General features: G+C 38.5%; 1 protein-coding gene across 1 annotated transcript in view; it reads right to left on the bottom strand.

The window, feature by feature from the left end:
* Nucleotides 1-17,573: 17,573 nt before the first annotated feature.
* STK32B (serine/threonine kinase 32B) overlaps nucleotides 17,574-27,347 on the bottom strand; it is a 147,440-nt gene continuing 137,666 nt past the window's right edge. The window contains exon 12 of the mRNA XM_420796.7: nucleotides 17,574-18,746. Within this exon, the coding sequence (XP_420796.2) occupies nucleotides 18,608-18,746 (139 nt within the window). The 3' untranslated portion in view covers nucleotides 17,574-18,607. The remainder of the gene's footprint in view (nucleotides 18,747-27,347) is intronic.

Here is a 27,347-nt window from a genome sequence, read left to right as displayed (position 1 = left end):
CTTTTTTCCTGAAGTTTTCTACTATTCCTCCGTTTGTGAGCTGAAAGCAGAATCAGTCATTTGGCTAGTAAGTACCAAGAGTGGTTTTAGGTCACACATTTGTTATCCTTGCTCCTGAGGTAAATCTGATACCCTGGAGAAATACAAGTCAAGAGGTACAGCATGAGATGTGCAGTTGTTCTGATTTACCGTGGCAGCATTTTCCTCCGTGAAAAGGAAATGTTCCTCTGCAGATAATCATATTTGTTCCAAAATAAATATCCAGTTTTCCTACTGATGTGAGAAAAAAGGACTCTCTGGGCCCTTATTTCCAGGGAGAGGACAACTTCAGGAATGTGGACTGCTTGCTTTAGAGGAGGGAGAAGTGCACCCATTGGGGTGGTGCCTTCCATTTGGAGGAGGAAGGTCTCTGGTAAAGTTCCTGGCGTGGTTCTGCTCCTAACGCAGCCTCAGCATTTGGAGGATGGAACTGTGTCACCTTGAATTCTCTCCTCTCAGCCAGTTGTGGTTTTAGGTCTTGGCAACAGGGAATTGTGTGTACTGGCACATTTATTGTGAAATGCCTTAAGACTTGAGCTGGTTCCTCCAAGGGTCTCATCCCCAGCAGTATCATAAGTTACTGCCAAGTGAAAAGCACCAGATGGGCAAACAGGTTTCATCCTTTCACAGCTTGCAACTTTTTTTTCTCTCTATGGCATCTAGATGCATTTTCTATATTTTGATTGCTTTTATTTTTCATCTATTTCTTCCACTCCTATGTTTGTGTAAACTTTAAGCACTTGCAACATCCTTTTGCAAAAAGTTCCACAGATCTGGCTGTTAAGAAGCACATAATTTCATCTATTTTGTACAAGAAGGAGTTGGCTTAGGACATGAATAATAGCATGCCAAGGCCCTTCAAAGCAAATCTTTTCTGCAGACCATCCATCACCAGCTCCAGCTTTGTGTTCTTGGGACTGCACATGGGCTGCCAAAAGGAGAGCTGTGAATGAGTCCTGGCATGGCATGGCACCACTCACAGTTCACTCCTTGCTGGTTATTTCATCTGCTCTACTGCTAATTGAAAACAGAAGCAAAATTTTCTCTTCTTCCTAATAAATAATGAAAATATCACTTTGAAAAATACCTCCCAACTTTTTGCTGAGTGAGCACAAGTTTTATCTTGCAGCAGTTTGTTTTTGTAGGGCACTTAGCACCACGACATCTAAACCTCTCTCCATTCATCCTCACAACTGCTCTCCAGGGAAGAATTATCCTTCTTTTATGGAGGGAGAGCGGAGGCATTAAAGGTCTGGTCTAGCACCCAGCAAAGCGGATGACAAGCCTGTTTGCTGAAGGTCAAACAAGGAGCTCCTGGTAGAGTTGGGAACAAAGTAACAGCTGAGTGCTTTAACACATGGACCATTTTTCCCTCTTTTCTTATTTTTTATATATATATATGTATATATATATAAAAGATATATATAGATATATATAATTCTTATTATATAGATATATATATATACTTTCTTAACTTGTCAGAATTTATCCATTCATCTTCACCTCTAATATATAAAAGATTAAAATATTTTGACACCTGTCATGTATTTTCTACTTAATGTTTGCAGTTAATTAGGAAGTGCAGCTTAGCTTCCAAAATGACAGAGTAGTGCATTAATATAATTTTATTTTCTCCAGGGATCCAAAAGCGTTGGCAATGTCAGACTGTTAACATTCTTTTCTTGAAGTGAATATTGCAGGGCAAGCTACTGTATTTTGCTACTGCTTATGCATCCTAATGTTGTTAAGATTTCCTGCAGTGATAAATAATTCTCTAATAATTCATTTTCTGCGGCAACACACCATGTAAATTGAGTTTTGTATATGAATAAGAAATGCCATATAGTAGCTGTGCCCTCATGCTTATTTTACCTCTTTGTTTCTACGGGTCATGGACAAAGGTATATTATCAGCACTTTTCTTTTTGTTTATTTTGTTTGCAGAGCAATGAACTTTTTTTTTTCCCCTAGGATATTGAATGAGATGTCACTTATAAAGCATCGTAACATTCCCACGAAATAGCCTATAACATTACTGTGAATTTATTTCATTTTCCTAGTTCAGTTGAATGACTCCATTACTGTACTCATACCCATTGAAAAAGTTTTTACTAATATAAATGTTCTTCTCAGTTCCACCTTTCAAAAACTGGTTAGGGTTCCAGAGGGAGGCAAACAATGTGGGGTATAAGCAAGTGTTGCTGGATAAATATTCCTAAAACAGTCATGAGATATACTCAGGAATTGCTAGCAGCAATATCAGTCATGGAAGGAGAGATGATAACGCCCAGTGGAGCAGTTCTCGCTATTAATGGTTACTGTGGGATCAGATGAAGACTGGATCTCCAGGTCCATATTTTCATTTGTGCCATTCTTTCTTTCCTTCAGGTCTCCACATACCATCTGCATAGCTTTGACACACACTACTAAGTCCAGATCTTTAGCACATTATTTTTCTATTAACTCCATACAGACTGAGGTGTTCCTGAAATGAACAATTAAGAGATGTTCTGATTTGTGATACAACTGAAAGCTAATTTGTTCCCTTCTCACATTCTGAAGTCCTCAGAAAATAAGTTGTGGCTGAAATGGTGTGGTATATAACAGCAAGCAAGTCATTTTTGAAAAATCAAGTGTGAATAATGACAAACTTCCAGACTAACAGGGCCCAAAATGCAAATGCTGGCATTCCATACATAGGCATAAATATGTATTACCAATTAATATGTAGAAAACAGCAGCTCCTCTCGCTGTCAGTCATCTTGGGCTAAGGTTCTGTTATCTGACTCCACAGCTGAGGGCATAAAAGTGCTGCAGATTTGGGTAGCACCTCTAGCAGATTCCTTAACAAAAGTGTTACAAACCACAAAAATACCAGCTGTTGATATATACATAGCAGATAAGGCTTTGGGGGATAACAACACTATTTGTGACATTCCTTTTATTACATTCCAGTGTTTTTTTTGGCAGATTAGATTAAAAAACAACAACATCAGCAACAACAACAAAACAAACTTAAAGCGCATAAAGTGCTGCTGTGCTTCTCCTATGCATGTTCCAAATAAATTGTTTGGTTGATGACTTAATCTAATACCAGCCCTTTCCGCATGTTTGTTGTAAGGTTGTGTGTAACACAGCTCCTGCGTTTGTAATTTAATAGGGCTGACCTGAGGGCAAATTTGCCGTAACACAAGGCCGACTTGTTGCAGTCATGAGTTGGTTCAGAAGGAGCTTGAAGGAGTGGGTTGCGGAAACTGAGCCTATTTTTTCAAATATGTAGGTGCTTGGGGAACCTGTGGACCACTGCTGACATTTCTAAAAATAAAACAGGTAATTGAAGCTCAGCAGGCTAAACACGTAAAATACCATTACAAGAGTTGGAGCTTAGGAGCTATAGAGATTACGTACAAGAACTAGCTATAAAATTATCTAGCCATTATTCGCAGTCTATGAGATATTCTTCAATTTCAATTATTTTTTTTTGTCTTGAATTTTGAAATGCCCTGCAGACACTGAACTTTGCCTCAGTTTAATTTTCCTTGTTCAAGAAAAAAAAAAAAAAGTTTTTCTTTAACAATGGAGATATGAATTACTATTTTTTTTAAATAAGAATAAACTAACTTACTTCAGATTTACAAATCTGTCTCTGTATTGCTAGAAATTTCTTAGAATTTCTTCTGCAACAAAGGTGTTTAATTCAGGAGCATTATATCTGCCATAGGCTGCTGTAAATTTCTGTAGTTGGTTTTCACCTCCACATTTTAATCTTTATTTATAGGGGAAAAAAAAGAGAGATTGTGAATTTATTTTCAATGAAATAAAAGGTTAATACATAATTAATTCCAGTGAGACCTGTATAGGTATGAATATTATTAGAATGTGACACATTTATATTTCAAGAAGTGTGATAACTTGACACCTACCATTCCAAGAAGTAGTATTCTTTCTTTACCTATTTCCAATTTCTCATTAGACACCAGATCATCATCTCCTACATCTCTATTGTAATAGAATAAGGAGGGTGAAATTCTGGTCTTCCTATGGCTTTATGATACACTCTTTTGCTGTAAATATCAAAAGATCTTCAATGATCACTGAATTTTAATTCTTGTTGAAAGGGGACATTATCAGCAGAATATGTCAGATAGATAGAACTTTAAACTCCCATTGACCCTAATAAGCTAGGAGAAGTCAACAGTGCCATGGATGCATTGTTTGGAAGGAGTCAAGGAACAAAACTATCCTCTTAATCTGTTATATCTCATGAATGAACTTACTAGAACTGTGTGATTCAAACAATCCATGCTATCTTAAAAGCTGATCCTAGCAAAATGTCAAGAATAGCACCCTACACCCTCTTCCAAAGAGCTAAAATGATCAGCATCAGCTCTATTTGTTTATTTATATTTTCCTTTCAAAGCATAGTCTGAAGAGAAGACACATCTTACCTTCTGTTACACAGCAGTCATTCAGAAAGTTCAACATCTCCCTCAGGTTTAGGCAGACACAAACCCAGGTTTTTTACGTCTCAGGATGCCTGCTCTAATCACCACCCTGTTAGAAGAGGTAAAATGGGTCCCTCTCCACATCTGATTTTTATTGCGTGCAAAAGAAATAGATGATTTATTCAGCTAGATGTGAAGGCTTCTGGTCTTATTGCTGTCCTTAGCTTTTCCCTATTATTTATCTATTAGCTTTCTTGTGCAAAAGCTGTTGCCTACTGCTTGGACATGTGTTGGCACACTCCTGCTCCACTCCCTGTGAGAAGCTGTAGCTGAAATGAGGCCTCCCCTCAGCATTCTCTGCTTTGGGCCAAACAAAGCAAGGGACCTCAGCCTCTCCTCCCACATCTTGCCCCCTTGACCCTTCTCCATCTTCTTAGCCCTCCTTTGGATGCTCTCTAATAGCTTTATGTACTTTTTATGTAGTGGTGCCCAAACTTGCACACAGTGCTAAAGTGAGGCCACGCAGCTCAGAGCAGGAGGCACTGAACAGCTCATCTGTATTGTTTGGTGGCTGCTCACAGGAAAATAATTTCAAATTGCTCTCCATCAATCATTCATTTCCACATGGGTGTGGTTTCCCACCTTTCCCACCAATGCTCTTTAATGAAGTGTAGTGTTTGTCTACTACAGAGCACCAATGTCGTTGTTCCGTGGCATTTGCCGTCTGGGAATTGCTGGCTTTCATGAGTGACTTCTGCTGGGCTTTTTGAGATCAGATACTGACTGTTGAAATGATGCATACAAATAAATAAATGAAAGAAGAGCATCCAGTCTTCACAGAGGCAAGCAAGCTCAATTTCTTTTTTCCTTTTTGTATTTATACCTAATGTGTACCCAGGGGATTTAGGATGCAAACTATTCCCAGTGCTCAACCTGAGCAATGAGTGGCTTTGACAGATTTCTGGTAGGCTCCGAAAACCTCCGGATTCAAAGAAAATGTATTTCTCATTCAGACTCTGTAGCACTGACCTGCAGGGCAGAGAGACATCTTCCCTCTACTCCTCACATGAGATATTTCCTTTTAAAATCTTACTTCCAAGGTGAAAGTGGCTCTGTTCCAAGCAATCAGGGAGAAATACTTCTTCAGTGCTCTCCTCTGCCTGCGGACAGTTCTTATCCATGTTCGAGGAAAGGCCATTAACCACATGCAGAGGAAAATTTTCTCTATGGGTGCATTTCCCATGACTTTTACTGAAGCGCCACCCCTGACAAACAAATGAGAAGACAGAGAGATGCTGGAAGTGTAAAGGAGCATTATTACATCCTGCTCTCCTCTGAATCCTACCGAGGAACAAAAAACCTTTGTTACTGTAAGTCTGCTATGCTGCTTTCCTCGTTATTTGGGTAATATAAGCAATTGCTTATATAATATACTTAAGAAATTGCTGGCCATTAAGCAATCCCCCACAGAAGACACAAAATCAAACTGAAAATAAATTGTTGCTGTTTAAAAAAATAAAGAAATTCAGAACTTTTACACTGACTCTGCTAAATTGCCTTTGGGTTTTCCATCTGCTTTTTGCAAGCTTTTGTGCCAGCACATCTTCTGGCATTCTCTAACTTTTGGCTTTTTTACCATAGCCATCTTGTAATACTATTTCTGTGTGTAAATCACTACCTCTGTCAAAAAGCCAGAAAACCAGGGTTTCTTTCTTGTTTTGAACTGGTAGGAAATTTTTAAGGCAGAGTGTTGTGTTAGAAAAAAATATTTGCAGAAATCCATAGGTTCCAAGGAATACCTTTGTTTTCACAAAGGGTCCAAAGGATCCTTCCTGCCAGCTCCTTCCCTGCCTCCCTGCTTCCTGGCAGCCAGTGGGGTATCAGCTTTCCTGCTCTGCACTTTTGGAGGAACCAAGAAGTTCCTGCTGTGAGAAAGCTTTGGTTGTTTCAAAGTGAACAAATGTACCTTCTGGTCCCAGAAAGGAAATCAATAATGTTTTTGAAATAGTGTTTTACTAGGAGCTTTAATCATACATTATCTTATTTGCACTCATGTTTCGTCAGCAAGTCTGGGGACGTTGGGTCTTTTACGTAGTCCTTTGGCCCCACTAGCTGTTTTCCTTTATTTCCCACCTCTGGAAGGGAGTACAGCACACTGGGCTCCAACTCATCCATCCACTCCTCAGAAGTCTGCTTTGTTCCACCCTGTCAAGCTCATCTTCATCCCAGGTCTCCCCCTACACTTGTTCCTTGTACTTCTCTTCTCACATACTCACCCCTGGGTTCCTGCATTCATGCTGCTTCTCCCTGCCTGAGTTCTGCCAACAGTCCCAGCTTTTGCATGTCTTTTGGCTGACTGTGACCAAACCACAATTTCAATCTCAGTCTCCTTTTGTAGACTCACAATCTTTCCTTTGTTATCTTTTTCCCTGTTTCCAGACTCAGCTTTTCTGCCCAGACTTCTTCAGCTCTTCTTCAGCTTCAGCCCACAGCCCAACATTTTTCCTCATACTCCACTGATACCAGCCCATCCCTCTGTTCACAAACACAGCATTCACATTTAATGAATCTCATAACAAAAAATGTTTTGATATCACACACCATTTTTATTTCAGTCTTAGTATTTTACTAAGTCAAATGCAACACACCAGTGAATCATGTCATCACTGAGACCACCAGGCACTCTGTGTCCTTCACCCTTTCCACCCAGGCTGTTGGTAGCAACTTGGTTTTATTGGGTACAAAACAACCATCATAAGACATAGGGCAAGGCAACATCCAGAGAACTCCTTATAGCAGCAGCTGCTGCTGCTGTAAAGTACATAGCCTTATTTTCATCCTGTTCTGTAGGCAGCATAAATTTGGAATTAGACTATATGTGTATTTGGGCTGTGCCTTTACATAGAAGTCTGATCTTTGGGCTATAACGAATCTTTCTAACTGCTTGCAGCTGTGCAGTGAGGACAGCAGGTGAGAGCAATGTTAGAGATGAAGACAGCTATTTTAAAGGTGAGTAAAACACTATGAAGTTCTCTGTCTTTGTTCTAAGAATTGAATTCTAAGCAAGGGAGGTATGGAAAAATCTGAAACTGCATTAATAGTAAAGCTGACATGCCGTATTCTAGATAATCACTGCAATAAAAAATTGGAGCAAGAAAGAAGTTAATGAAAATATGAAGAGGTAGGCAAAACAGTATAACATTTGTCTGAAGATCTTTTCATATTTAACAGTAAGAAAAGGGGTTTTTCATTACTTTTCAGCTTTCTTATAGATGTTTATATTTACAGTGTTTCTGAGAAGGGACTCTTTTCCTCTTTTCTAGCATGCTCTGATGGCTTTTTAACAGGGTGAACATCAGTCATGAATGTTACAAAGAATGTGTCAGAAGAAAATGTTTTGATAGTTTTCCATTTGGCCACTTTTACCTTTTACTTTGAAACTAAGAGAAATTTCTTCAGCTGACGTTTGTGTGGCTGCTTTCATCATCCTATGGAAATGGATGTAATGGCACTAGGATCTTCCTTTGCATACTTCAAGGCACCTTTTCAGGGAACGTGATTTGTTGATTAAAGTGCAAGAGGTGTAGTGCTCCTTGCTGTAGACCCGCCATGCATCCATAACTTTGCTTTTACAGGATGGCTGAATGGCGTTGACTTGCCAAATTGTTCTCACTGCAAACAGAATGAATTTTCTTAGCTATGTATCCTTTGTCTTCCCTTGTGGTACAAACTTCTGTCCTTTTGGCAAAATAAAGTTATACGTGAGTGTTAATGAACAACTCTTTCTATCTGTGTTTTCTGTTTAAAAATATTCCCTCTCAAGTATAACAAATCTTTCATGCAACAACAGGAATCACTTGAAGTAGTTGCATTCTGCATATTATACATTCAAAAGCCTGATTTCTAGTATGCATTAAAAGAAGGATGTAGGTGTTTTTAAATGTATTTTGGAAAAAAAAAAGTCTTAATTGCCTAAAATATGTTTGTCAACGAATGGAATAGTGAAATAGAAAAAGCAAAACAGTAAGATTAGTCAGGGAAAATAATTTTTTTTCAGCTACAGTGAAAGAAAAATATCTGAAATACATCAAAGCTGATGTTTGAAATGTAATTAATTCTTATTTTATCAAAGATGGACTGAGAAGGTTTCCAGTCTCTCAGGGGTTAGAGTTTGAAACCTTTCGTATGAATACAGAATAAATAGCAATTACTTTTGTTCCTGTAGCTTGAGGGCAAGTACCATAAATGCAAAACTTGTATAGCATATATTTAGTTTTGTTTGAATTGACCTCTACAATCTTCTGTGTAACAGTTTCCCATATTTAATAGCTTCCTCCCTCCCTTCCCCCAGTTGAGGACTATAATACTGTTCTGTTAATTTTGAATTCTATTTTTGTTTCAGAGACTGGGAAAAAAAAAAGAGAGCCTCCTGGAAGGGAGTGTTTTATGCTTCTTAGGCATCGAGTGCACCCTCAGCAAGTTTGCGGATGACACCAAGCTGAGTGGTGCAGTTGATACATTGGAAGGAAGGGAAGCCATCCAGAGGGACCTGGCCAGGCTGGAGAAGTGGGCCCACGAAAACCTGATGAGATTCAATAACGCCAAGTGCAGGGTGTTTCCCTTCATGGCAATCCCAGGTATTTATACAAACTGGGGGAAGATCTCCTTGAGGGCAGCCCTGTGGAGAAGGACTTGGGGGTCCTGGTAGATGAGAAGCTAGACATGAGCCAGCACAGTGCACTTGCAGCCCAGAAGGCCAACTGTGTTCTGGGTTGCATTAAAAAAGGGGTGGCCAGCAGGGAGAGGGAGGTGATTGTGCCCCTCTACATGGCTCTTGTGAGGCCCCATCTGGAGTACTGTGTCCAGGCCTGGGGCCCCCAGTGCAGAAAGGATGTGGAGCTCTTGGAGCGGGTCCAGAGGAGGGCCACTAAGATGATCTGAGGGCTGGAGCACCTCTCCTATGTTGAGGTTGAGGGAACTGGGCTTGTTTAGCTTGGAGAAGAGAAGGCTCTGGGGAGACCTCATTGTGGCCTTCCAGTACTTGAAGGAAGCATATAAACAGGAAGGGAAATGTCTGTTTACGAGGGTGGGTAGTGATGGGACAAGGGGAATGGTTTTAAACTGAGGCATGGGAGGTTTAGGTTAGATATTAGGAGGAAGTTTCTCACACAGAGGGTGGTGACACACTGGAACAGGTTGCCCAAGGAGGCTGTGGATGCCCTATTGCTGGAAGCATTCAAGGCCAGGCTGGATGTGGCTCTGGGCAGCCTGGTCTACTGGTTGGTGACCCTGCACATAGCAGGGGGATTGAAACTGGATGATCCTTGTGGTCCTTTTCAACCCAGGCCATTCTATGATTCTATTAAATATATTTAAAAGTTTGTTATTCCTGGTCTTGCCTTATGTCAAGGAAAGTACCATTATTTAGGAAGATATAAGACTTAACATTTAAGCAGGATCAAATTCCAAATGCTGGGCCAGAGTTTATTTTCTGTCTCCTAGAATAACTCCTCCTTTCTCTCCAACCCACTCTAAATGCATTTTCTATCTTTTTCCAGCAGAAAATACACAAATCTCAAATCCCTGGAGAGAGTGAGGAAGTTTTTTTCAAACACACTTGCAGCTATTTGCATTGTGTCTCATCATATTTAGGTGCACTATTTAGCTTTGAAGATTGAGGTTCCTGCCACCCACTGACAGGAAAAATCTGCTTTTTATGCTGCAAATATTTTCCTATACCTATGCATTCTGACTTGTCACTTGCAAAGAGATGGACTTTCTAGACCTGTTACTGAGCATGAGGCAGGTTAAATAAGATGCATCTCCCACAGTTGACCCATTTCATTATACATTAATATGTATGTTCTGCATAATGAGTATATCACTTTGTAAAAGATCCCGGGGATCACTGCGCTGTTTCTATAGGTGGGGTTTTAGAAAATATCTCCAACAAATATAGAAGCATATTTTTAGCAGATTAAACGTTTTTTATCTCATAATGTTTTCAATGAACTGATGAGCAGTTGATGGGAAATGTGAAAAGTTTTATATAAAGTATGCTAATGGAAAAGTTTTGATCTATTATTCTTAGTTAGCTCCATAAATTCTCCTTTTTCTTCAAGGTGAAAAATGCAGTCAATTAATACGTTCATACATATGTATGCTCTTCAAGGAAAACTGAGATATACACTTGGTACAGATACCGAGGCTCAATAAGCCAATATTTTTGATCCTACTAACAAAATATGATGGTATGCCAAGGCAGAAGGTGAAAGTAAGTATTGACACATTAAAAGGAGCAAGCTCAGGGAGTTATATGCATTATTGTAGCACAAAAGAGCTAAAACCATGGAACAGCATATCTCATGGCTTTGTTGTGCAAATAGGTGTTCAATGCATATCAATACTAATAAATAAGTAATTACATCCTTAACTGTTTAAGAAAACCCCTCTTCCTAAGACTGTAGAGTGGTATGAAGAATGTGATTGTATGAAATACCAATAAGTTCACACATTTTAAAACGATAATGCAGATTTGCATGAATAATTTACTGTCCTTTAAATTAAAAAAAATAATAATTTGGATCAGAGAGGATTTTTTCAGAGATGGGTAGCACAACATCTTACAGATGTGGAGAGTTTCATTTGCGTGGAAAGATTAAAAGCCAAGTGACAGGAGGGTGTTTGTGGTTTCATGTTACGAGGGGAATGTTTGTATTATCATACTGGTCACCTCGTGGTGCCTGACTCCTCTACTCTGAATTCGGGGATCTGAACCCAATTCCCTTTCTGGTTGAGGGCAACAGAGGCCTTTGCCTTCAGAATGATGCGTGCCTGTCACTGAGGAGAGCTTATAACATGAGGGAAATCAACTTTTTATGTTGGAAGATAGTGATAAGGAGGAATGGCTTAAAACTAAAAAGGGAGAAGATTTAGGTTAGGTGTTAGGAAGAAGTTCTTTATTCAGAGTGTGGTGAGGCACTGGCATAGGCTGTCCAGAGAGGTTGTGGATGCACTGTCCTTGGAAGCATTCAAGGCTGGGTTGGATGGGGCCCTGGACAGCCTGATTTGAGGCATCCATGTCTATGGCAGGGGATTGGAACTGGATGGTCTTTAAGGTCCCTTCCAATCTAAGCCATTCTATGGAAGTTAGTAATGCAGTAAGGAGAACACACCATCAGTTATGTATCTTCAGGGCATTTGTCTATCTGGATTGAATAACTGTGTACTTCTTACAAGAAAACTACTTTGCTTATTCAAATGGCTGTGTTGATGAGATGGTGAAAACATATTTTAGGAATCTCTTCAAAATAAGTGTTGCATTGCAGGTTGTCTTGTTCTATTTAGTGTTCTTTCTTTTTATTTCTTTTTTTTTTATTAGACGTTCAATATTATAGTGCATCTCTCTGAAAAATGGAAAATTAAAGCCCTGTACTGAAGTCAGAAGAATGAGATAAGCCTCTGAATCACTCTGACCAGTGTACTCAGTGGGCTTGCAACAGGCTATCAGTACTTCCAGGAACTTTAATTCCAGGAGTTTGTGACTCATCTTAACAGTAACAGTGTAGGTCTGTTACAGTCTTTGTCTTTAGTCTGAGTGGCTCACAGGTGGGAGAAGGAGGTGGTATGTATGTCTTGGAGCTCTGTTGGGCAGGACTGTGCTTGGTCTGTGTCAGTCAGAATGGTGCTCAGTGGTGACTGATTTTTTACTACAGTGTTTGCATGCGGATGTCACCAAAGGAACACCTGTGGAGTGAATATCCCTGCCAGGCCCTAGGAAAGGCAGCGTTTGTAGACCTTTAAGTATGTGCAATCTCTTCCACCAAAAATGCTTGTAAGGGGAAAGGGTGAGCATGTGAGGGGCAGGATGATGGCACATCGGCATCAATGCCTCAGCTGACATGGAAAATGAATTTAGGTAACAGTGGTCCTGCCTGTGAATGCTCTTCCAGAAGTCTCATCCAGGCATATGGTGGGGAAGCTGTTAGAGCCAGCCGGGAAGAGTAGAGTGCTGGGGAAGCTTGGACATTGACAGCTGCTGTCAGAGGAGAGGAAGGAGCCAAGTGAGTTGCACTGAGTGAGGAAAATGTAGAGGAAGATGACGAGAGAAACAAGGCACGACAGTACAAAAGTGCAGGGCTTGCTTAGTCCTGATGGTGATAGCATCTGGTATCCTGCAGACAGGCTTGCTTTCCTACTTATAGGCATGACATCTGCTGCTGGGTTTCTGTTAGGGAGCGTCTTTGGGATGGGAAGGAAGATTAAAACTCAGTGAGTTACCTCTCATAAGGAGTACATTCCCGCTGAAGGGCAGTGGCTGTACGACATGTCTGTATGGATACTGTGCTGCATCTCACCAGGAATAATCCATCTCTGAGGGTGGCTCTCACCCTCTTCACGTAGTTCTTCAGTTCACATCTTCGCAGGTCGCTTTAGTTTGATTCTGCAATTGCAGAGATTTTCTGTGCCCTGAAACGAATCTTTTGTTCTCCTGTTGGCCCAAGCTGGGCAGAGGACTAATGACAGCTCTGACAGTGTCACTGCCACTGACTCTGCCTCCTCTCTGCTCCCTCAGCCCTTTCCCTTCTCTCCAAGATTATATAATTCAGCTTTCAAATTAAATGGAAAACTTATGGCCTTAAAGGAGATTGTGCATATAATTTAATGGAGGAGAAAAATCCATAAATCTGCATTACAGGGCTGCTCATTACATTTAATAGGTTGATTTTACTGTTACCTCCTTCCCTGAGCAATGAATTCTCCAGTTTATCTCTGTCTTCAAGTTATATCTTATAAATCCAGTTCAAAATCTAAATTCCTTGCAGTAGTGTCTGACCCACCTTATTGTATGGATATGACGTTCATTGTGATAGGGCTCAAGACTTTAATTGTTCCCTCTTTAGTTATTAATCATCCAGAAATTTCTTCAATATCTTAGCTCCTTGACTGCACAATACTATCCTCGCTACAGAATTGTATAGCAAAGTTATAACTACTAATTAAATTATATAGTGCTCTTCCAAAAGGGATTTTTTGAGTACAGAATAATCACTGTGGGAAAATTTTCAGACAAATATAACACATATCAAATCAGTGGAAAAAGTAAGATGCAAAGCATTCTCTAGAGCTCAAGTTCCAAAATATTTTTGCCTATGGAAGTGTCTATGAATAAATCTATTCAGGTAATTGGTTTCAGAGAACACTGATTTTTACCTAATTCTATAATTATGGGCATAAATTTTAGGAGGACTTTTATTTTAGGATTCATTTTAGTCCTATTTCTCTTAATGAGAATTGAATGCTGCAGAGTTTTGATATCCTTACTTTGTTGTTTATAACTGACTTGTTTCCAGTCTGAACAACAACTTTTTCTGTCCTACGTTATGATTTTGAGTGCCTGGGAGGACTCAAGAGAACTGTGTGGCTATTTTGTTAGAAATTATTCCAATTGATTAGATACATTCAACCTTCCCAATTAAAAATTACCAAAAAGGAGTTTGTGTATCTGAGCCAAGTTCATTGATGTATGGAGCACAGCTAATATCAGTCATTATTATGGTCCTGATTGTACTGTGTGTTTTCTCGCAAACATGATTATAGCAAGCTAATTTACATTGCTAAATGAATGCTAAAAATATCAAAATGTTTCTCCCTGCTGGCCAGAGAGTAGTTGATCTAGTCATTAAAATAAACGGAAGTAACTACTCTGATGGAAGCTAAGGTGATTAAGCACAATGTGCATAAGAAAATAGTTGTTTCTCTAAGAATATGCTCTTCAGATGAACTGCAAAGCTCTTATTTAAAAATCACACCAGTCTAGCATGGAGGTATTTGTGTGCTGCCAGAAGGATCTGAACAAGCTTTGCGCTATTCCTCATGCTGAATTTACTTCAGAGCCTGTTGGCAGCGTGTGCTGAGGGACTGAGCTGCAATGGCGGCATAGGAAATAATAATGTCTGTTTTCTCTAGTAAGGGTGGTGCTTTTGGTTCCAGCAGCTACCACGAGCTGTTTTTCCTTTTGCTACATAACGAAGCCAGAGTCTGAACAGCCCATCACTGCAAGCAGGCGGAGCCTTGCCTTCTCTTTCTTGTAGTCAGGAGCCTTTTGAGCTATGGGTGAAATCTGAGCCAGATATACAAATAATAGTGATTTTGTGCAGGGCAGTCATTTGTTCCAGGTCTACTGTCAAGGCAGATATTAGCACAAGAGGCTCAAGAGTATACCTGGCTGTTGTTGTTGTTGTTTGCTTTCTACATGAAGGCACTTGGAATATCTGTTTGCTTTCCAACACCCACCACAGCTGTAAATGAACCAAAACCTCCAAGCTCTTCCTGTGCTGCTAAATACTTTTTCATATGCAAGTGTTGGTGTAGTTACCCAACTGGAAAGCAGAACAACTCTTTGGATCTCATTCAGCCAGTCACTTTGCATCCCAATATACCAGTATTTAGGTTTAGCTTAAGCTGCTAGAAATCTGTTTTGAATTGTGATCACCTATTCCTGCAAGCAGAAAACACCTAAATTGATGGATCAGATAGATGGATTGCTGCATAGTATTTCCTCTATTAAGTACTTTCATGCAAATAGTGTACGAAGATCTATTACTATCCCTCACACCTCCAAAAAATCTACATTAAAAACTTTTGGATGTATTTCATTAATCATTTTGTCAAGACTACAGATAAAAAGAGCTATTTGTATTTCTGACGGTTGGTAATTAAACATTTACAGTGCTGTGCCAATATTTAATTCACAGTGTAGAAGGAGCAAACTGAACAGAAGGTAAATCTGGCAGAGTTTATGGTAGAGAGATGCTGTGGAAATGTGCGTGTGTGAGCAGAACTGTAACACTGCAGAGCAAGTGGCATTGCAATAAAAAGTTGTAGCAACAAATTGCTTTTCCAGTTGTGTTAGACTTCCCTCTCTCTTCCCTGGAAGAGAAATAAGAAAAAAATATTTTACCCTTGAAATAATGGCAAGAAACAAAAAGAGACTTTGGGAGTTAGGATCACTGGCTGTTTTTTACAAGGCAATAAAGCCATACAGAATAAATTAGTCCCAAGGTGTTTCTTTTGATTTTATGGCTTCTACACTTTGTTTTACCCTTCTGTCTCACGAAATATTTTGTAAAAACCTTCCCCATTTATTTGGGTTGCCTTCTCTGTTTTCATTTCTGCTGGAAAAGCAAGGCAGCACTCACCGCAAGTGTCTGTTTTGGTATAAAATACTACTTTTCCATGTAAGGATGGAAACTGTTTAAATGGCTCATTCTTACTGCTGCTGAAATGACCGCAATCATTCCTATTTTCTCATAATGATGAGACTACATCTCCACAAAATGCCTATGCCATAACAAACACGGTTCATCTAACTGTCAGTGTACTGTGTATGTATCTGTATATGAACTGCCTGTGTACACTGACTTTATACCCCATGGAGGCAGCGCTACAGGGAGATCCATCTGCTGAAGGAGACAGTCAAGACAGACCAAAGGCACCACATCCTACAAGCATCTTTTTATTTAATTCTTCTTTATTTCTTTGAGACTACATCTGGCTAACTGAGCACCAGGCATGTGCATTTTGTTCAAGTCTGAAGTTTAAGGAGACAAACCCCATCCCAGATCTTCTCAGCATTATTCCCAAGCTGTGTGACTTTCCTTCTAGTCACTGATTCTTGCAAAGCTAAGAACAAGATCTCTTCTGCTGCACCATTATCGGTGCCTCTCATGGTAGGGCAGTTCTTTATAGCTATGTTAGAATGGAAAGATGAAAAGTGCACTGGATCACCACAGTGTGTAGGGAAGAGCATTTGCTGACCTGCACAGTAAGTAGATGAAGACATTTATATGCAATGTAAGGTTCAGCTTGCAGTCAGTGGAAGTGCCATGGGCTCTGGATACACCTGAGCATCAGTGTCATGACTTTTTTTCAAGTAGTAAAGTTGTTTGAGAAATGACCATGTGGTGACAACTGTGAAATTAACATGTTTGAGTGGGCTTGCATTCGTGCATAATACTCTACAAACACATTCAAGGAGATGCCATCTATCAAATAACCAACTCATCTCAAAAACAGCTTAATGAAGCATTGGCAAAAGTCCCCTGCAGCCAGCCAGATCAAACTGCAAATGTTCAAAAGACTCCTGCTGCTAATTGAATTCTACCTGCAGGAAAAACCCTCAGATTTTAATGTGTCATTGATGAAATTCTTGTATTTTAAAGGCTGTGGATCAGGACTTGTTCAATAAACAGGCTCCTTGGTGGGTGGGTGTCTGTTAGCAAACACTGCAGCCCAATACGAGGAGTTCCACAGTGCAGATGCAGACTGACATCCTCGTGAGTGACATCTCAGGAACTTTTCATGCTTCATGTATTTCTGACCTTACCTCTTAAAGCTTCATGGCTTTAATCTGTAATATCTGTTACAGCATGGATCCTGCAAATGAGAAGTGCTGTTAATTTGTTTAGGATTACTTACATAAAATATTTCATTTCTTTCTAGGATTGAGATCAAAGATCACAATACATTTTAAATGAAAAAGAGAAATAGGTTTTACCAGATGTTATATAAAATGTTACCCACTCTGGAACTTCCAAAGTGAAATAAATATTAATAATTAAATTGATCGTTATAAGAAGTGATGCTCATGAAACAGTTTTTTCTGGACAATGAAAACTTTCCTCTTTAAGACCAAAGAATCTCTACCCTTATGTTTGATCCTATGATTTCAGTCTGTGCCAAAATTAAGCAAGTAAATCCACACTATGCTTATAACAGATGTAAAATCTTCACCTTACTGCTTTGGTAAACGTCTCTGTTGTTGATAGGAACACCATATCATTTCATGGAGCAATAAAAATCTGTATTTTGTGAAAAAAACTTTGACAAAAATTACATATAATGTGAAACCAAAGTTTAAAATCTACTTGATTACAAAGAACTTTGTTTTGTAAAAGATAAAATGGAAACAATACAGTAAAAATAGGTTATTACAAATAAAATGCCTATCAGTTCCAAAGCCTTAAATTATGTCTTAAAAAATTTGAAATGAAATTTGCTTACATAACTCTTAAAAAGGAAAACACAATTGGACAGAACGAGCATGCATTTATTATCAAAATGTGGATGTACAAGTTGTAAAATATCATAAATGTGTTAAATATATGGAATTGTGGATGCTTTTCCTTTTTTAATTAAAAAAAAGAGAGAGAGAGAGAGAGATTTCATGTAATCAATACCAAAGGATAACGTATTTTTCTTTCTATTCAAGACAGTTCTTATCCAGAATAGATCCATGGAAACAGATTTCTTCACATTTTATAACATCTAACTATGAATCTGAGTGAATTCTTCATGTTTTTAGCTCTCCTTACTAAGCTGCTTTTCAGCTCAGGTTCAGTCAGCCTATAAAGACCTGTCTTTGTCATATTTATGAAACACTGCTGATGTGTCTGATCCTGCATCCACAAAAGTCACTAGCAATACTTTGACTTGGCCAGGGTCACATCTCTTACTACAAAGCAGAATGCATGAAGTTAAAGAACAAAATGAAGACATTCACGGTGCAACATTGCCAATGGCCTTCAGGTAGTTAAATGAAATTATTCAGTGTTTATCCTATTTGACACTACAATCATGTATTTACATCATGTACATCTGTTATAAACCCAACAGCAGATGTTTGGAAACAGCTGTGCCTAGCAGTTCCACGAAATTCAATATTGGATCATTTCAATTAATGGAGATGGAGAGGATAGTGTAAAGCCGTCTAGATAAAGCTGGCCCCAGTGCAACTTGTCTCTTGCAAGCGGCCAGAAACATGGCAATATTTGAGAGGCTGCCTAGTGAATTGTTTCAAGTTTTCTTCCAGGATTTTGAAAAGGAAAGTCAAACTTACTTATAAAACTGTGTTTTGTTGTTGATGGTTGCTTTTTTTCCAGTGGCAGAGTCAGAAGAACAGTCTTAGATGGAAGTTTTCAGCCAGTTTCTCTGTGGGCTTGCCCTCAGCTGCCAATCCTGCAGGAGGACTGATTACTTGGTATCCAAGGGGCAAGTGTGAAGGCATATGGGAGAGGATCCTTCCTCACCCCCAGATGAAAGCCTGTGTGGAGCTGTAGCTCACTAGCTGCTGCAGCCTCTTGTGCAGCCATGTCCAAGCAAGTTGTTGTTACGTCCATCTTGAAGCTTCCCATGGCTCTGCAAGGATGCTCTGCTGTCCGTGCTGGAAGTCTGCCCGCTTTGATCCTGCTGCCTTCTTAGTCTGCCAAAGGTTAAAAACATTGACACATTTACAGCTCTGACCTGCAGGTAACTGAATCAGCATAACTGTTGTTGTCTGTCTTATAGATAACCACAAATACCTGTATATAAAATAGACTTCTGCGACATTCAATCTCTATTAAGTTCCCTAGATTTTCTTGTCTTAAATGCTTTTGAACTCCTTCTCTCTTCCTATGTGCAATTGGGTCTTGGTTAAATACTGCTCCTATCAAAGCAAATAACTGCAGAGGATTGTGCTTTCTCTGGCTTTGTCACCTCTACCTAGATGTAGCATGACAAAGCCTCTACCAGCACAAGAAAACATGTCAGGTGAGTAAATATTCATGTGGGGCTTTACAAGTGGCTTCAAGGAACAAAAAAAATCCTGCATTGTGTACAGTCATCTTCTCTAGGCACTATTTTCTAGAGAACAGCTGCAGACTGGGTGGCATCTGCAATCCTCACCAATAATTTTATCATCAAACTTCTCAATACTTCTGTTCAATGTTGGTATCAACTTCTCTGATTTTCCAGTGACCCTTTTGATACTTAATGTAGTTTTCCAAATACAAAGACATAAGTACTTCTGTAAAGAGGTGGAAGATTCACGGGGAAGCTGTCGTAGAGATCAATTTTTTAGAAAATATGAACTACTGGTTTTTTTTAAGGAATTTTTCTGTTTATTCTTTAAAAATGATAAACAGTTGGTCATGTATTCCCAAAAAAAAGGCACTAAGACCTGTCAATGGAGACGCCATGGAAGAAGCACTTTGCAACAGAGACCATAAGTGGTATGATATACTCCAGAAATACCTTTGCAAGTAACACTGAATACATAGAAATGATTTAATAATGACAGAACATGTAAAAACGAAATGTAAAGGGAGAGTTTAAAAAGGGTGAAATAAAAACTATAGAGACATCAACTGACAACTCAGAAGGGAAAGTAAAAGAGCATGAAAATTCTGCCTTAGCTAAATGGAGGTCTAAGGAAGAATATTTAATTTTAATGAAAACACTTTTCAAATAGATACAGACTAAAAGAGCACAAACACTGGCACATTAAATAAAAAAATATAAGGCAGACTAAATAATAAAAATGAACTTTCAAATGAACTTTGACAAATCATCAAGGGAGGATTTTCATCCAAGTGTCCTAAGAAAATTGAAATTTATAGCTCCTGTACAGCAGAGTGAAGTATATAACATACTGTTGAAACTATCTTGGCAACAAAGGATGGAACATAACTAATGTGATGGCATGTTTTTTTTTATTATTTTATTCTACAGTGGCTTCAAAGGAGATCTGGGAACTACCAAGGAAGTAATTGAAACAGACAAAACTTGAACCACTTCAGGGTTTGACATACTGGCCCTTGCAAGACCAAGGTATTTGTAGACATCAAAATAAAAGGCCACAGTGCTTGGAAACTCTTGGTGAAAATTGTGGGTTACAGACCTGTGCAAACTGCTGATTAGTGGGATGATGCAATTTTTGGAGACCCAAGGAATCACTGTATTGGTCTCTGACATGTAAGTGTTTTCCCCTGAATTTCTTTAATATTTATTTTTTCCATAAAATTCTGAAAAACAGAGCATTCACTGTACCCTTAAAATTAATGAGAAAAAAATAAGCCTCTCAGTAACAGCAGAAAGCAGAAAAACATGTCTTTTTTAATACAAACCACTCAAACTGGCATAAAGACAGCATTTAAGGGTTCAAAGACAGCACTGGCTAGCCTCAAACTTCACACTCTACAGATTTGGCTTCTATTTTTGATTTATTTCCATTTATTTTCTTTTATTCTGTCCTTTCTCCCAAGGGCTATTATTAAAGCATATTTAGATTATGGGGTTTTGGAAGTGGTGAAAGAGTACAATGTTTTAGCAGTGCTTCTTTAACAGAATTTGTCTATGTCTATGTCTGTATCTAGATTCACTACCCATATGTACAAACTATCAAAGTAAGCAACAGGTTATTAATCTAATGATGCAAACAAAATTTAACTCTTACTTAACTGTTTAATAAATTATAAATAAATCACTTTATTGAGTGTTTAAAATTATGTTAAAAACTTCATTGTAATGAGTTATTATGGGTATGCTAACAACTACCTGCCAGTATGTCCTGGGGATGTGAAAATATAACAAGAATCAGGAGATATTAATTCTGTTTATACCCCTGTCACCCTCTGGGCAAATTGCAGCCCTTTTCTGTTCCTCAACATCTCTTCCTACAAGTAGAGAAAGGGTAAAGGGGTGAAGCTGAGGTGGAAAAGTATTTGTCCAGAAATCTCACGTGGATTGGAGCTAGTCATAATTCTGGGTCGGTCAAGTGGTGGCTAAGAACTAGCAACGAAAAGAACATGTATAAAAATACAAAGGCAAGGAGAGGAGATTGACTAATTACAGTTATGGGAGATATGAAAAAGGAATTGGAGACTTCTAAAACTAAGGCAAGCACCTAATGAAACCTGGTAGCAAACTTGGGAACCACCAAGTAACAGCTTAAGGCTCAGCTCTATTCACCAGCTGAAGAAAATTATCAAAAATTTGTCTTTGGGCTGTCTAATACAATATGTTCAGTGTAAAAGGAAGAAAAGTTACAGATTCAACTGTCATGATTTCAGATTTGTAAGAAGCTAAGAAACAGGGAACTTTCTGACCAGAAAGATTTAGCTGGCCTTGGAGACATTACTGGGGATATTTTCCCGCAAAACACTGCAATTTGAGAAAAATAAAATAAAATTAGGCAATTATTCTGTACTTCAATATAGCTTCAAAGTGCAGAGAGTTTCAGGTCAAGACCTAAACAAATCTCACCACTGCAGCAGTGTATGAACAAGTAGTCTCTTCAATTAAATGTCGGGCAATTTCGAAGTGTAATGCACCCTTTGTTCATGCATTCTTGATCACTTGCTGCCATAACTGGAGCACTTTTCTATCAGATATTGTCAGCTTTACAAAAACATGTGTAGGTCAACACAGTCCTGTGATCCTGGCAAAATAAATGCACTCTGGGCCGTTCTGTTTAAAAAATGGCACTAGTGCAATAAATCATTTGTTGGAAACTGCTTTCTAAAGAATGACTTATCTCTCCTTTACGTTGATGCAGCCACAGCCTGTGATAACTTGATAAAGACCCAGGGAGAATGAATGGCTTACAGGGAACATAGTTGTTGTGGTTTTGAACCATATAGTTATTCCTTAGCTGAATGCTATGAACAGAGGGTAAATAGTGAAATGGCCAGCTGTGGACGAAAAGAGTGAACAAATGGCTCTAGAGGATAGTCACACCTGAAGAAAAAGCCCGGAGGGAAAAGAAGCTGAAAATGAGTTAGCAAAATGTCTATTAAATTTATTTCACAACAATTCTGTACAAACAGATAAGTAGGCTCAAATATAGTTATGCTGGGAATTAAGAGTGGTTCTGCTGAACCAAAGAACAGATAAGCACAGATATCCTTGCCTTCACCATTAGTCCACACAATGTCAATAGTGTGCAACACTGAGTATTCAGCAGTATGTTCTCCAGTAGTGAGGAAGAAAGAAGCCTCAGAAATGGGAGAATAAACACAGCAGCCATCAAGGTTAAAAATTCTACCAGCAGAGAGAGAATGCAAACCAGACAGAAGTACCACTATGTATATACCAGGTTTTACAGGATGGTCTTTTTCCTATGCTAAATTTGCAAGTGTTTACCAGTTTTGCAAAGCACTGTCCTGAATATGGAAGAAAGAAAATACTGTGAGTAGATCGTGGAATTTGCTTTATCATTTCTAGGTTTAGTATCTTATCTTAGCCTATTAATATTTCCAACCCCCTTTCCAGTGAAAACAAATGCATTTGCTTTTGGTTTGTTAAAAAGGAAGGCATAGTAAGTCAGACTTTAGAAATTGTTGTTTTATTGCAGGATAAAAAATGCATCTAAGGGAAACATTTACATCTCCTGAAATAAACCCCTGAGAGTAGATAAACCTGTAGAAAATTTTATCCCAGTTATTCTTCACAAAGAGGAGGTTTGAGGTCCAAAAATGAGCAAGAATGTCTATACGAGGTTTATAAACTAACGTATCCTGGGGGACAGATTTCTAAACAGTTAGAAACACTCCTCAATTCTATGATTTATCAGACACACTTAAGTACTGTTTATTTCTTTTGCAGATGGTCTTGCTGGGAGGCTAATTATGAACATGTCCAAATCAAGAAGAGAAAAAAAAAAGAGAAAAAAAAACAACAATGAAAAAAGCCCACCCATTAAAAAGCCCAGGAAGACAATGTTTGAACAGTACATCATTTTGCATTTCACTGATTTGTCTACTAGGGCAGACACATAAATTATAAGGGGGACATTAGAGCAATTATAAAGACACTTAGTACACATACAATAGTTTTTGAATATCAGTTGGTAAGTATAGATTCTTCGTAGCTAGTATCCCTTCAAAATATGACACTAAATATTTCCATTCTCAATATAAAAATCTATCATTGAAATTTTATAAGGAAGTTGGAAGAAGCCAGACAGTTATATACACAGGTATTGTTTTGTTATATCCCGCTCCTAGAAATGTGGAAGTTATGCCACATAACAAAACTGATGGGCATTCTGGAAAATATCCAGCAATACTGCAAAAACCCTAGTGAAATAGAAAATCATTTTTACAGAGTGGTATAATGCTGTGAAGGTAGAGTCCATGAAGTATGAGAAACCCTACAGCAGCAATAACTCATAGGGACACTAACAAATTTGCAAATACTCAGTGTCTCTAGCCAAGATATAGTCTAGCTGTAGATAGCCAAGGATGAAGTGGGATTTCTTGGTACTGTTCCCAGTCAGAAGGTGTTAAAAAGAAAAGCCTTAATGGGATTTTGGAGTCTAACTTTGACAATAAAACTTGTTTCACAGGGAAGAAATAAACAAGTACAGAGCATATCCCTGTGCTCCTTAAATTTCATAAATTTGTTTCTGCATAAATTCTGCATAAATTTGTTTTATGCAGAGAAACTTTTCCTGAGAAACATCAGAAGGATTTGGACTGTGAAGACTCAAATAGACTCACACTATCACCTGAAGTCCAGCATCACCCTTGGTATTGCTAACCCAGAGTGTGATAGAAAGTATAAGTGAAAAGCTGTTGGCTTACGTGAATATTATATATCTGTGTAAACATTAAGAGAGGGAATATGTTTTTGTTCACATCTCCAGTCTAAATACTGAATATTCAGTGACAAATGGGAGGTAGGAAGGTAAAAGCTAACAATATTGGTCATTGCAGCTCATTTTCTGGGATGTTTCTCCCAGCAGCCCCCAAAAGACATGTTCCATTGTTTTGATGCTGACTAAAAATGTTGATGGCACCCATAATCCATCATGCTTTAATCAGAAGAATAGATTGACTTTCCAAGTACGAGCAAAGCTTTTTCATTTATAAAAAATCTCTTGTTTAAGCTTTATAAGAGTTTGTGCCCTGCAGCAGAAGTGCCTATGCTACAAAATCAGGGAGGTTATTTGGCAATAATTTGTATAGGTCCAGTGGTGTGCACGTGTCTTTTCAAAAATAATATGTTTTGTGCATGTGAGTCTTATACTTCACTTCAAAAGTTTCTCCTACTATTTTCTGCCATCATTTTAACATCAGTTGCAGGCAGTGATTATAGAACTATTGACAACTGGGCAGCTTGGCTTCTCATGTGGCTGCCACTCTGGAGAATAAGAACGGAGTTTGATACTTGGACACTTAATTTTCTGCCTGCATTTTTGAACATTTTTCTTATAAATTACCTCTTGTTGTGTTCTATTTTTTGTGAAATTGAAGAAGCTGACAGTATTTTGCAATTATAAATGAGTGCTGCTCTTTCATATTTCTATTATTCTGCTTACTAGTTCTTATCTGCCAGGTTTTTCATTCAGCTATTTTTTTTTTAAGTAAAATAAAGAACAAGAAAGAAGAGAGCAAAGCTCACCTGATGATTTCTTTTTTAACCGAATGAGTATATCTTGGAAGAGTATTTTTACTTTCCTAAACAAAATGACCACCAAATATATCAGAATGGAGTGGAAATTCATGTATCTGTCCTCTTCTTTTAATAAGCTAATTAAAATGAGTTTGTGAGTTGATTAGAAACTCAGGAATTTTGTTTATTTTACACTTCCATCCATAAAGATGAAAGCATTAATTTTACCCAGTGTAAATATTACAGAAGCATGCTAACAAAAAAGAGCAAATATGATATTTCTGGATTGTCTTCACAGGAGATCTTGTTGCTCCAAGTCACAGATCTAATGTGACCTTTGATGCTCATGTATAATGCCCAGGTTTGCAGGGTGAGGAGCTGGTATATGACTTGGACATGTGAATAGAGGTAAGTCCTGATCTTATCTTGCCAATTTTTTAGAAATTTCCCATTCTGAAAAGAAGACTTTTGATTCCATAACAGCACATATCAGAACCACCTGACAAAATAGTTCTTCATAGGATTAATATACGTGGTAACCTGAGTATCTGCCAAACTACTCATTTACATCCCATTCCACCAATGGTATCCAAGAGGACTTTCATGACAGAAAACAGAGTTCTCCATATTTACGCATTGGCTGCACTCATACCAGAAGATAAAATAGTGGAGGAATAGGTGCCTGGAATCTAAGCACTGCGAGCTAGATTGCATCCTTATGGATAAACTCTCTAATCCTCAAAATAGGGCAGTTGCGTTCCAACTACTGTTTGGACAGCCTTTGGTATATGCTAACCTCTGAAATATGAAGGACATCGCTTTAGAGAATGATCATAGCCTGGGAAAAACACATGCCAAGGATCATGCTAACAATTAGGCAGTATGAAAGACTGCTGGAATTACTCCTTTTAAACTTAATGATCATGCTGACCCTTAAGCTATTTGGAGTAGGTGTGTAGACTGAAATACATAAAAAAAGAAGAAAAAGAAAAAAGAAATGTAGAAGAAAGAAGTGAAAATGGACAAAAAAAAACAGCAATGAAGGGGGAAAATGAAGAATAAGAATAAAAAAGGACAGTAGAAGTGGAAGGAGAAATACACACCTGAAAAATGAGAAATTATTTTAAAGAACTCCAAATCTGGAGATCTAATTAAGTAAATAAGCTGATTGTACAGCTAATTAAAACTATCCCATGAGACAGTTGTATATAGTTAATGTGCTTTTTATTAAAAAAAAAAAAAGTCCTTACATGTAGGAGAGGAGCAATAATGATACAAAGTTAATACTGGGCTCTCCTTTGTCTTGTGTACAGAATGATCGCAGCAGTGTTCTCACAAAAACAGAAATCTTAGAAAAGTGCCTCAATTTAGAAGGATTTCCCAATAAAAACGGAAGGCCCAATTGTACTCTGTACCAGAGGAAGCTGGGAGCAGATCAGGGCTGGCGTTAGAATAGACTGGAGCAAGACTCCATACTCATCACACAGCAATGTCACTATTGCTTGTTTTTGGTCTCCTGTCTGCAGAACTAGATACATATGGCTCAAATATAGTTCTTCTCATAGTGGTGTTCAGTGCCATATGAGATACCTTGATTACCACAGAAAGCCTGTGCCTGTTGGACTGGCTGCTAGGCATTTATTTTCACCTAAATGAAGTGAGCCCAGAACAGTGGAATGGATTTTATGCCAGCTAAGTGTAGACAACTGAAAGATTAGCTTAGTTTCTCAAAACAAGATAGAGGAACTGACATAGAATAATGAGATCCAGCATAAGTTATCTGATGTATGTGTCACAGACCAACCCTGAGAGATGCATCTCTCCTCAGTGATTACTAATGGAGCTTAAACTAAATGAATGGCTTTAAACTGATTAGTTTAGAGGAACACGGTGTTGTTGCATCTCCAGAAAAATAGAGATACCCTTCCTCTCCGTACTCAAACTCAGGGCTCCCGTCTAGCAGCTGCATAAATTCAGCACACACTTCACTGCTTAGCAGAGCCAATTTGCTTCTGGATTGGAGCTAATTTACACCCACACTGTTCAGGCATTCAGAAACTGTATAGTCTCATAAGCCTAGCACATAGCACAAGCCGATAAATACTGCCAAGAGCTGGTAAGGAAGTCACCCAAATGCACAGGGGTGCAATTACCTGTTCATCCATGCAGATGTGCCATCTAATTCCAATTTATTTCAGTTTCTTTTGAAAATCTTCCACACACCCTTTGTAGTAGGAGTTCTGCATCTAACCAGTATTTAAGTCTGTCTGCCTTTGACTCTAAACATGTCCTCTTGGTGCTGTCTGCTTCAGTGGAAACAACCACAATCTTAGATCTGTTTTCTCTATGCTCTGTGACGCATGTGTTTTGACAGCACACTCAATTACCATGTAATCATTCAAATAACTCTGTTTTAACTTCATTTAAATTTAAATGACAGAGGCACAGACTAAAAGTGTGGTTTATTACAGATGAATGTGAGAAGTAAAATTTTGGAGGAAGTATTCCCATGTAGTACAGATGTGTTCTTGTACCATTGACACTCATGACATTTACTCCCACCTTTTCCCAAAACCCTTTGGGAAATATGCTTCTACTATGGGTAATTGATTCAGGTTGATGGTTCCTGTTGGGTAATTACTCTCAG

Source organism: Gallus gallus, chromosome 4 (assembly GCF_016699485.2).
Source record: "Gallus gallus isolate bGalGal1 chromosome 4, bGalGal1.mat.broiler.GRCg7b, whole genome shotgun sequence".
Taxonomy (NCBI): domain Eukaryota; kingdom Metazoa; phylum Chordata; class Aves; order Galliformes; family Phasianidae; genus Gallus; species Gallus gallus.
The sequence above is the reverse complement of the archived record's forward strand: the minus strand, read 5'-3'. Positions and strand labels throughout refer to the sequence as shown.